The sequence below is a fragment of the Symphodus melops genome (genome assembly GCF_947650265.1).
Source record: "Symphodus melops genome assembly, chromosome: 7".
NCBI classification, from domain to species: domain Eukaryota; kingdom Metazoa; phylum Chordata; class Actinopteri; order Labriformes; family Labridae; genus Symphodus; species Symphodus melops.
In genome coordinates, this window is record NC_136697.1 from 17,326,328 (window position 1) to 17,338,423 (window position 12,096).

Sequence of the window (12,096 nt, forward strand, 5' to 3'; positions counted from 1 at the left end):
TTTAGAGGGAGGGGTCGGTTTGGCATCCAGCCATTTGTGATTTCTCTCTTCAGTGGCACCGAAAATTACCGCCCACCCCTCCATCCGTGCATCTCCTCCCTCACATCCAACCCCCTGAATCCCCCCCCCCTCAGCTGCCCCCGCACCCCTGAGACACGCTCACATTTCGTTCGTGTTTGCTCTCCCCACTTAGCATGCTAACAATTGATGTAGCCGTTTAATTTGTATCCTTGATAATTACTCCATCCACATGGCGCTGCCAAGATTAGTTTAACAGAGGTCCCATTGGAGGATCCCGAGACTGGCAGATCTCTCTATACTGTATGTTAAAGAGGATTGCGTGTGCGCACACATCCTTGTGAGTTAGCACGGGGGCATATAGTCTGAAATGTACGTTTGCTTGATCTGCTGACAGGGCGCATATTGTAATATATGGGGAGGGTTGCAGAGTCGTGTTTTAAAAATTCTGATGACAGTGGAAGAGTTTGGAAAAGGCCGGGATAACAATTGTCGAGCACTCGACTCTCGGGAGGATCTCTGGATAGGATCTGTAATAAAATGCATGTGGGTCACTCTGAAGGACGCATGAGAAGGGGTATCCCAATAAACTTTGAAGGTTTTTTTTTCTTTCATTGTTTCTCAAAGTCTTTTAGATGAGGTATGTCTGCCAGACACAGTTCTGACTTGATGTTTGCAATTTTTCCACCTCAAACTGTTGCTGCACCGTGCTCAGCATTAATGAATGCATTTTCTTTCTCACATGGAAGTAAAATATTTCACCAGGTTTGAAGCTTGCCCTGATTATCTTGTTTGACATTCTGCATCATGCCTGTGGTGTCAGTATGTGGCAGGATGTTTTTTATTATATTATACCTCTTCACAATAACCTCTTGAACAAACCCTATCTACAGTAAAAAGAGTATTCAATGGGTTTTTTTTATTTTTATTTTGAAAAAACTTTATTAATCCCTGAGGGAAATTTGGGTTTACAGTCATCAATCAGTTGCTATTTTTGTTTCTGGACATGCGTCTCACATGTGCACAAACAGAACCTGTGGACATGCGTTAGTGGAGAGATGTTAGAGCGGCGCTACCACACAGAGGTGGTTTGATACTCAAGGGCACTTCGGCAGGAAGTGCCCTGGTAACTATCCAGCTACCACAACAACTTCCGTATTTTTTAGTCTGCATCGGATCTTGAACCGGCGACCCTCTGGTTCCCAAAACAAGTGCCTTCTATTGAACTACTGCAGCCGCAAACTAGCATGAGGACACAGTATTCCATGAAATAATCAAAAAGCATTTATTTAAATAAAGCTTCATTGTGGGCAATGAGGATGAGTCGTGTGTTGTACGAGTGGCTACATGAACTATTTCCACGTGTTGGTGTGAGGTGGGGAATATTTAATAATATAATTTAATCAATATTTTTATTATATAGTAAATATGCTATTTAAGTGTTTTATTGGTGAAGGCAATTGTTGCAGAATGAATGTAGAGTTGCATTGTTAACAATTCATGTTCAAGTTTGATCAGACTGAAATCCCAACAGTTCAGCCTTTTACTGGGTTTGACTTTGATCACAGCGTTAGTCCGTCTGTGGGCTTGACTCCCATCAGACAGAAATAAAAAGACTGAAGTGAGGGGAATAGACTGAGATTGTTTTCTGATTTGACTGAAGAGTCTTTGATTTAGTTTCATTTTGTGGGAAGTTTAAAAAAAAAAAAAAAAAAAAGCTTGTTTGCAGCATATCGCAATTCTCAGCATATCGTAAAATGTTTCAAACCGCAATAATATCGTATCGTGACTCAGGTATCTCAACCTCTCGTGTACATGTACGGAAAAATATTGCATGGTGGTGCAAAGAATCAATGTAAGGCTGTACATTAATGAAACTGGTGATTTACATCCATCTGCTCACCGGGCTTTCTTCCATTCTCTTACCTGCACACATAAACCTCTCTGCTCACAGCAGCTTGACCCACCTCATCTCATTCTGCTTTTTTCGTTCGTTTCAGTCAATGTCGATGTGATCTGCTTGTGTGGAGAAGGAAGCCCGGCACACACGGAAAAAGTTTTAAAAATCGTAAACGATTGAGAAAGTGTTAGGCAGCTCTCATGACGGCAAATAATGAATGAATGAAGATGTTATGGTTTCTTCTAATAGAGTGTGGTGTGCAACTAGATGACCAGTTCAACACTAATGATAGATTCATTCAGCAACAGCCAGAGTCTCGACTCTCAAGACTTGACTGGTTGCGAAGTGAAACACAAAGTTGAAGTAAACAAACATGGCGGACATCTTTTCCTCGTTAGTTTGATTGTGGTACCTTTTACAAGATGTGCATAATAAACATTTATGTTGTCGCCACAAATAAACAAGTTGGCCCTGCTTTTATGACTTCCATCCAACGTTATGCTTTGCGTTTTCTGTTGTCTGTGTTTGCTGACTTTGATCTGAAGGGGGTAATCAAGGCTGAGTCATCTTTTAGTATGTACACTGCTTTATTAATGATAATCCAGATCTACTGAAGGAATTCTTAGTGTTTATTAACCACATCCTTGGTTTTGTCCAAAGCTTCAATAATCACTTTATTGAACATCTCAGCCTCTAATGATTAGGTGAGCCCGATTCGATATTGACATCGGTATTTGGTAGCTGGTATCGGTCTGATATCAGCCAGAAAACGAATATGAGCAGACCATTTAACAGACTTATAAAGTATAATTTGTTTTTATTGGATTTATTTGGGTTATTTTTCAGGTTCTTGTAATTTATTCTTAATTTATTTCATTCAGTTGTAGAATACTGTAGAAATTATGTTGAAAGTTAAAATTTATGTAACTAATTAGTTCATAATAAATCGGTCTGTTTTTTTTTCATACCTACTGTGGTTGACTCCACACTACAAAATAAGTCATAAAAGTATGTATGATTCGTGCTGTTATCAGATACTCAAGGCTGCAATATCTGTATCGTAATATAGGTGAAACAGTTGTGTGGGGAGCTCCTGAGTAATGGTAATTATAAGACCTTAAAGATGAAGTTACAGAACATGACTCATGCTCATTCATGAACAAAGACTTGTTTGTAGCATCTTAAATTACCAACTTATATTATCATACAATTACAGTCTCTACTTAAAATTCAAATAGATCATGTTGGGTTCAGCTCGTTCACCAGTCGTCATCCCTCAAGGGATCGAAAATGCTAAAGGTGTTTGTTCAATGCTAATCTGACTTTGAGCGCACACATTTCAGTTGTGGTGTGTGCGCAGCAGTCATAAAGATGTAACTGCCACACTAGACGTCCAGTCGTTTCACTGCTTTTTTACCTTAATTACCTGAGTATAGCTCTTTGTAATAACCAGCCTCCATCTTTAAACTCCATACCGGTCTATATTGTACCCCCTACCCTCTCTGCTTTACAGTAGCCTGAGTGCCTCCATTAACAGTCAGTGACAGCTGTGACTATATTTAACTAATTCATGGACGTACCACTGCCTCTCCCCCCATCAAGAGGGAAACCCAGGCACTTTTCTTCCTATTCCTCTTTCACTGCCCCCATTCACATGTTTGTTTTCTTTCCTCCCCCTAGGGGTCGCACCAGAGGGAGGGCTGTTGTGGACGAGGAGGACAGCATGGATGGGACTGAGATAACAGAGTCCTCTGGCCCGCAGGACACAGGTGAGCTTTTACACCCCTCCCCCTTTTTTTTTGATACACGTTAGTCCTGTTAGAGTGATATAAAACTTGAACCTGCTCATCAAGGCAGCCGCATGCAGAGAGTGATTGGAAAGGGCATTTTAGTTAAGGTAGAGGAGTCTCCCTCTCCTGGAGAACGGATGGATGAGAGCTTTTTCTTGGCACCCCATGCGTCTTTAGGGCTGTAATTGAAAGGGTTTAGCCTGAGCTGTGAAGCTGCAGTGGGTGTGTATTTTTTTTTTCTTCCTCCCCTTACTGCTTCCATCTCTCCTCCTGCTCTGAGATTGGCATTGAGGTGCAGTGGGAAAGAGCCCAAGGCTAATGCCCTCTAAAAGCTTTTTAAAATCCCATCAGTCTCTCCAGACCCATTTATGTGCTTTTTTTGTGTGTGTACATCACATCACGTGATCCTGCCTTCCATTTTCATACATCTCTGTGCCGCTGTTGGCGGTGCCACAGATATTGGGGAGTGAAATTCTGCCTGTCGCTAGCTTACTTTTATTAAGTCTGAGTTGTGTTACATAAAAAGGCAAATGTACCGAGTTTTTGAATATTCCAAAAATGCAGTTGTTAGGTTATTCCAGCTTCTATTCATTGAAACAACATTGCTTTGATGTGTTATTATAGTTATGTGTCTTTTACCAACCTCAATATCCTTTGAGATGGAACGAGGTCAAAACATGAAACTTTGCATAATAACTGTGTATGATACGCATTAGCTTTGCAAGAAATATGAACCCAATCAGTCAGATGGTCAACATTTGAAAAAGCCACGCCCATCACGCTGTAAGTCAAATTAACTTTAAATATGACACAAGTGGAATCATATTTTAGACTGTCTTCTTTAACTGTAGGTCTAATTGGTACCAACTTTGCTGTTGATGCTCATTGGATGAAGCTTAGTAAATGTGTAATCTTATTTATTTCTGAAGACATTGACCAATAAGCTTTGAGAGGGGTGGAGCTTATCAGAGAAATGGTCATTAACAGTACGTCCACTTATCATAAATCTTGGTATGGATGTTCAGCGTGTGACAGGAAATGGGCCTTAAAGGGCGCTAAAGGGGCGGCGTATTTTAATCCAACCATAGGGGAGAAAAACCCAAACAGAGAGCAGATTTTCACCAAAATTGGTGTACATGCTCCGTGGTTGAGCCTGTCGCTAGGAAAGGGGTTGCAAATTAGCCACGGCTCGAAACCTGTATGCATGGCCTCTGCTCTATTGACTAAATTAAGCAATGTGTACTGCATGTATTCACTCCGAAAACTGTCTGGTGACATCTTTGGCTATTACATACATACATTTTTCTCCAAAATGACTTGAAAATGGCCGACCTCATTTCGCTTGAAGCCTTTGGCTGGATCTTAAAGGCCAAAAACGTGAGGCAATCTGACAGCGGCTGTGTGTCTGAATTGTAACCTGTCATCACGACTATGCACTTTATCTGTAAACTGTTTGTTGCAATTGTTGTTTTTTCTTAACTTATTGTCTGTAAACTGTTTCATTGTGTACTATTTATCATGACGTGAGCTGCTGCCCTCTTGGCCGCGTGAAAGAGATCTTGATCTCAATGGGTTAATTACCTGCTTAAATAAAGGTTAAATAAAATAAAAAAAACATACACACTGAGTTTCAAGGTGGACAAATTACGACTCATTGAGTGAGCAAATGCTGCATGCTTTGTGATGACGAAACTAATGTGTGTGTTTTGTGTTCCTGTCTTTTTTTAAAAGTATTAACCCTTCGCAAAGTAAATGTTGTTGCTGTTTGCAGCTTAAAAACCGCAATTCGTGTATATGTTATTATATATTTTTAAATGAACATGTAGTTGAGTTAGTTAGTTACTAATTTCATGAAAAACAAAAAACCCCGCGCTTGCTCTCTCTGCCTTCAGGTCTTTGTCAGATTAAAGCAATATTAAAAATTTCTATAAATAACCTACTTGAGCATATATGTAACTTGACATTTGAAGTGTGTGGATGTATTGAAAGTTTATAATAAAAGTACAAAGTTTTTATTTATCACCTCTCTCATAGCACAAAAAGGTGCTCTTGGTTATCATGAGGTAATGAGCCTGAATGTGTGCTCGTGCTATTCATTCAGACGACACTGAATCATTGCACTATTAGCCTAATTACATCACTGAAATGTTAATAAAATGTTGCATGGCCCAAAGTCTCAGCAAGAGGTACATTTGGGAGGCGTTTGGTATGATTAGCACGGTGGATCTGGCTTCTTTTTCTCATTTAGATCACAAGCACTCGTAAAAAGCAACTAAATTGGGTTCAGTTGTATTTTAGGCAAAGTCATCTCTATTAGTATGAAACCACACTTCTTCAGACATTTCTGCTGCTTTGATTTTTTATTTTTTTTTTCCCTCTCGCTGCCTTCATTGTAATTGCTATTCTGTACAATAGCATGATGTCCCCAGTGGGTTTACTGTAATCAGTACTTGAGCATATGTTCTCCACATTTTAACATCTATCTCATTAATAACGCCTGTTTTTGACCTGGAGGAAACTCACTAGAATCCAATCAACCTGCCTTCTGATGGGTTGCGTCTGTCTGAAAGTGCATGCTGTTTTTTTTTTTTTAAAGCCCTCTCTATTGAAGAGCAGCCAGGCCAGTGTTGAACTGACTATAATGTAAGTACTCTGGATGGATTCAATGCTGATCTTTGTTTGATTATTTCTCCGATAAGAAACAACTATCCAGCCAGTGGAAACTGAGGAATTGGTGACCGCTGAAGTGCCAGAGCATGAAAAGCCCACTTCTCCTCTGACCCAGAGCCCTCCAGCTGAGAGTTCAGCCGGACCATCTGCCCCAACGAGTAGAGAAGTCAAAAGCAGGTTCGTGACACTGAACTTCCCCTCAACCATTACTGTTTGTGAACCGTGTGTTTTTTGTTTGTTTGTATACGTACAGTATGTGTAGATTTGCAATGCAACTGAACGTTTGTGTCCAGTCATGTGACGTTAGCCTCGCTTGTGTAAATTGAAATGGAGTCGTCAGCTTGTGGCGGCAGAACACTCCTCCCAGGTGCCACTCTGTTAAAGGTTGTAATCAATCTCCTGGCCTGTTTCTGTTATCGATGTTGGTGATGGAGAGGAGACCAGCTGCATCTCCTGGGATCCTATTAACAAGTCCATCTTGTGCTTAAAAGAAGTGATAAATATTTGCCTCACATTATATATCCAAACGTTTACATCTCCTGGCCATTAGTCTCTGACCAATTACACAAGGAGTCCACAGCCCATTCATATCCAGGTATAAATAGTTTGATTCAAAATGTGGTTAAATGGTTGACTCTGTTCTCAATGAATATCTTCTTTATATGTGAGTCAAGGCTAAAGGTTAAGATGTATGTGTGATAGTAGCTCGCCTGGTTCTTATATGTCACATTGTGTGCACCTGCTCCATAAATGTAGGCCTTGTGTGTTTATATGTAAGTTGCTCTACCCAGACAGTCCCAGAAGAAAGAGGCCTTAATTCATGGTGACATCCGTGCTGCTGCATTAAGTCGCAGTAGGTATATATAATTAAACACCCCCTTTCCACCCACTTTCTTTGTTTCAGCGAGCGTCTTTGTGCCTTCTGTTACTGTGGTAGCCGTAGCCTGCTGGGTCAGGGCGAGCTGCGAGCATTCAGCACCACGCCTGAGCTTGAAGCACTCCTCAGCCACAAGGATGGAGGAGGCTCAACAAGCGAAAGCAGTGATGTCGACACAACCACTCAGCCAAAAGTGGCAGGAGAGACCACCTCAGGACAGAGGGAAAAGACGAGGTAAGTGGGCCCGACTGATGCCGTTGTGACAAATAGTAAGAGTCGGTCGGGACGGTGATGAGTCCCTGTAGTTGGGGGAAAAAATGCTGCAAGAATCGAGGATTTCTTCCGATCTTGTTTTTGTCCCTGGCCCCTGTGCAATGATGACTGATGTTGGAGAGGTGTTAATTGTCTTACTTTGGCCATTTGGAATTATTTTTGGGTTAGATTTTTCTTCACCAAACGTATGACAGCAGTTTTTATCCTGAGTGGGATATTCTGTTGAACAAAGATCAAAGTGGTAGTTTTAAAATGGCCACATGTTATACAAATGTATGACCTGGAACACAGGAAAAAGCAGGCACATAAACCCTCCCTCACTAAAAGGCCTCTCCGACTAAACAGGTTGTTGTCATTTAAAGGCTGAATAATTACTTTGCCCTTAGCGGTCAGTGCTTCCTCGGTTCAGGGAGGTGAAAGATGCACACGAGCCCTTTCCTGTGTGTGTGTAATAAGTGTGTTAAAAAATCCACATATTTTCACTCTCTGCCAACAAAGGGACCCTCCTTGGTGTCTTTGAACTGCAGCCTAATTTGTTTTGCCCCTTTGGAACCAATCAGGCATCTCTCTTGGCTCCCCGGTGACGTAATGGGCAGTGGGAGCCGTATGAGTCTGGCCTCATGCCAAGCCAACCAGTAGTCATTGTGTTGCTGCTGTGTGATTGGTCATTTGGTCAATGGGGCTGGTCCTCTGTTTAGCCATATTGGGGGGGCGGGGGGAGGGGGGTTGTATATTGATTTGTCAGAGAGGCAGAGGTAGAGGACGGAGTGGGAAAAGTGAGGAGGTGGGAAAACGTCATTTTAGGGTGATGATAAGTTCAAGCTGCGAACAATAAACTGTCATGGCCGCTCCTGTCATGAGTGTGCCATCATGTTTCCAGACAGCAGTCTCTTGATTTTGGCCGTTTCTTTGTTTACTGGAACTTAGGTCCTTTTTAAATGCTAATGCTCCCTCTCCACATTTTCCGCATGCTATGCAGCTCACTAGTTCAAGCCAGGGACTCAGGGAAACACATCCTTTTCAACAGATTTTATGAGACAGAACAGCCAGCCTCTTGTGCACACACCAAACAAGATGGCCCTCTTCTTCCTCCTCTTCCTCCTCTCCCTCCTCCCCCACATCCTTTTTATTTGCTCTCGAACATTTTTCCCCCCAGCTCATTCTATGTCTTCTTCTCTTGGCTTTTGCTAAAAAAAAAACTACACAGTCCTCTCACTCTGTCTCCACTCTGGATATATCCCTTCGTCGATTCAGACTGTCCGTTTCTCTCTATTGCATCTTCTAGGTGTCCTTTTTTTTCCCTCTCTCTTTCAAAACAAAGACCTCTGCTGACCCGCTTTCTCTGCAAACCTTTTTCCTTTGTTTCAGTGGGTCTGAAAACTGCGAGGAAGAACCAGACCCAACCAGTCGATATTGGGATGAGCTCTCTCATGTTGGCCTTCCACAAGATCTCAATGTCCAGTCTCTCTTTAAGTCAGGTGAGATCCATAGATGGACACATTGAGACCAGTTTGTAACCACTCAAGCCGGAGAGCTGACTTTCAAAAGATGCAAAAGATATTGTTTTTAATCTCACTTTACCCTTTGCGTTTCAGGGCAATGCTGGGCACATCAGAGTTGTGCCTTGTGGTCTGAAGGTGTTTGTGAGGGCGAGGGACAATCTCTGCTTAATGTGGACAGAGCCATTGACTCAGGGAGCACAAAGGTGAGTCATGAGAGAACATCCAAGGACTAATAGGTGTTAACACCATCTTAATGTGTTGGGGCAGCAGGGAAGGACTGCTTCAGTGAGGCACAGCAAAGCTGATGGATCAGACTGGCTGGTAAAGGTCGGCCCCGGCAGCGTGGATCTCTCAGCTGTGAAATGGAAAAGGTCACGCCACTCAACAGGGCTGAGCTCCCACGGCAGCTTAGCTCCTAGTGTTAGCAGTGGCACAGCTCACAGCCCCTTGATTGCATTTGCACCCCATTGGTCCTGTAGCCCATCATCAAGTCTTCCACTTGATCTCCAGAGTGGCTATTAGTGCACACTTACAGAACTAAGAGAAGCGGGGAAAGGAGGAGGTTCTGTCATGAATGTGATCAATAGGGGGCTAAATACAGGAGGCTTAAACATGGGTTTTGATCCTAAGCTGAGAAATCCAATGAATATTTTTTTTACCCAAAGAGGCATTAAAGAATAAATCACTGTCTCAAACATCAGCTGAGTCATTCATTAAAAATGTAACAGACATGTTTTTAGACTTTGATGTGTCTCTGTCGCTGTTAAGGGAATTTATTAATTATCCTTTCAGATGAAGTCATATCAGACATATTTGATGATATCGCTCTATCTCTCTTTCTTTCTGCAGCACTGTGCATACTGTAAGCGCCTTGGAGCATCCATTAAGTGCTGTGCTGAAGGATGTGCTCAACTCTACCATTACCCCTGTGCTGGGGCAGCTGGGACCTTTCAGGATATCAGGAGTCTGACGCTCTTCTGCCCCCAACACTCTGAATTGGCCCTTGACAAATGTAACTTTGCTTAAACTTGATTAACAGTAAATAAAAGCAATAATACATGAGTTAACATTTAACAAATGGATATTTAATCAACTGGAATGTCCTTTTGTTTTCATGACTAAAAGCTCCTTTCCTTTCCCCCTCCTGCCTGCAGTTGTAGATGATGTAAATTGTGCGCTATGTGATAGCCCAGGGGACCTGCTGGACCAGCTCTTCTGCACCAGTTGTGGTCAGCATTACCACGGAATATGCCTGGATATGGCCGTGACCCCTCTAAGGAGGGCAGGATGGCAGTGCCCCGAGTGCAAAATCTGCCAGACGTGCAAGTGAGCCACCCCCCCCCCCCTCCCCTCCCAAAACCACAATAATGTATCTTAGGTCTGAATTTGTTTTTGCTCTCTAGCTTTTCGTTCACTTTTTTTTTATCTTAGTAAATTTCAGTATAGCTACCAGGCCTTGTGCTTACTGTACGTTTGTTTACCGGTGGGGTTTGTGAGGCGCTAACTGCACGTTGAACCCTGAAGCTCAGTCTTGAAACCTCTGACCTTTTTTAGACGGCGCAGAAGCTTAACCAGGCCCGTTTGCCCGTAGCTTTCTGTTTCGAATTTACATAAAAACCGTAATACTGAATACCCTGGCATTTCCTCACAGTACGATGAGAAGGGGTTCTTGGTTTGTTTTCACACAATTCAGTAACATCATGACAAATGGATTCGATATTTGCATTAAGACTGAATTCCACTTCTGTAGAAAAACAAACGGCTTTGTTTACAGTAAGGATTGAACATTCGTCAAAGAATACTTTTTATTCTTTCTACCTGGATTCACAAATCAGACTACAGTTCTCAACTTCAAAGGGGAGAACCCTTAAAAATAAGAAACCTTAACATAAAATCCTTGGTAGCTTTTTGTGTAGTATTCTGCATTATTTTTTGCTGTCTGATTCCTTACAACCTTTTCCCCCGCTTGTAGGAACCCAGGAGAGGACACTAAAATGCTGGTGTGTGACATGTGTGACAAAGGTTACCATACCTTCTGTCTGCAACCTGCTATTGACTCTCTGCCCACCAACGGCTGGAGATGTAAGGTAGGAAAGAAGTAATATGATGGATAGGTTATTTTAAAACAATAAAAGGTTATTCTGGCTTGTCCTCAAAAATGTTTAAAATCTACCTTATGCAGATGATGCTGCCTTTGGTTTCCAAGAATCAGTGTCAAATGATGTATAACATTTGTATCTTCACTCTGGCTTGAATGTCTATCACGCCTGAACATGTGACTTTTGGTGTTTTTTTTTCTCGTTTTTTTTTCTCCCTGTGGTAAAGAAATGACTCACACCCGCCGATCTTTTTCAGCTTCAGTTCAGCCTCAGCGCTGTGAGAGCGTGTGTTGTTAATGTGCGTGCATGTTTATCATACGCATCTCTCGCTGCAGCTTCTCCCCTCATTGCCCGGCAGGCCAAATGGTGTCATGAAAGCGGCTGGTTTGTAGACCTCGGTTCGTTCACCGCAGTTTAGTGGGGCACAGCATCAGAGCCGGCGGGTGCTGCAAGGTCTTCATACTCGGCCTCTCCATCTGACTCAGCACTCGAGAAAACCCACCCACCCACTCGCTCCTCTGGGGCGCCAACCACCAACCCATGTCCCAACTCACACGGTTGTTTGGCTGTGGGTGCAGATGTCGTTCGACCAAAAAAAGAATGAAACCTTGCTCATGTCGGAGTGACTGGAAAAGACCCTATACTACGAAGAGAAGGCAAACTTTAAATGAACAGTTTGGTCTTTCAAAGGGAGCTGAACATCGATATATTCAATTAAATTATTGTCTATAATCCTAAATGTTTTGATCAGCTTAGTAAAGACAAAGTATATTTAAAGAATACCATCAGCATTCATCCTCTGACATCCTGATGAGTTTGCTTCACTTTGAAGTAAAGCATAAACATGCTTTCAGTTAAAGATGTCTTCAAATAAGTTTGTAGCAGTCATTGATGATTATTTCTTTCTCTAATTGTCTTCTAAAGTCTTTAGGTGAACAAACTTTCTACAGCTGTCACTTCTGTACCA

General features: G+C 42.2%; 1 protein-coding gene across 11 annotated transcripts in view; it reads left to right on the forward strand.

Annotated features, from left to right (window-relative positions):
• Window positions 1-12,096, forward strand: part of kmt2cb (lysine (K)-specific methyltransferase 2Cb) — a 69,149-nt gene that overhangs the window by 14,133 nt on the left and 42,920 nt on the right. For all 11 annotated transcript variants that reach the window (XM_079349251.1, XM_079349252.1, XM_079349249.1 and 8 more), the window contains 8 exons: window positions 3,599-3,687; window positions 6,408-6,555; window positions 7,283-7,489; window positions 8,897-9,006; window positions 9,124-9,233; window positions 9,880-10,042; window positions 10,185-10,356; window positions 11,003-11,117. In XM_079349251.1, the coding sequence (XP_079205377.1) occupies window positions 3,642-3,687; window positions 6,408-6,555; window positions 7,283-7,489; window positions 8,897-9,006; window positions 9,124-9,233; window positions 9,880-10,042; window positions 10,185-10,356; window positions 11,003-11,117 (1,071 nt within the window). In that variant the 5' untranslated portion in view covers window positions 3,599-3,641. The remainder of the gene's footprint in view (window positions 1-3,598; window positions 3,688-6,407; window positions 6,556-7,282; window positions 7,490-8,896; window positions 9,007-9,123; window positions 9,234-9,879; window positions 10,043-10,184; window positions 10,357-11,002; window positions 11,118-12,096) is intronic.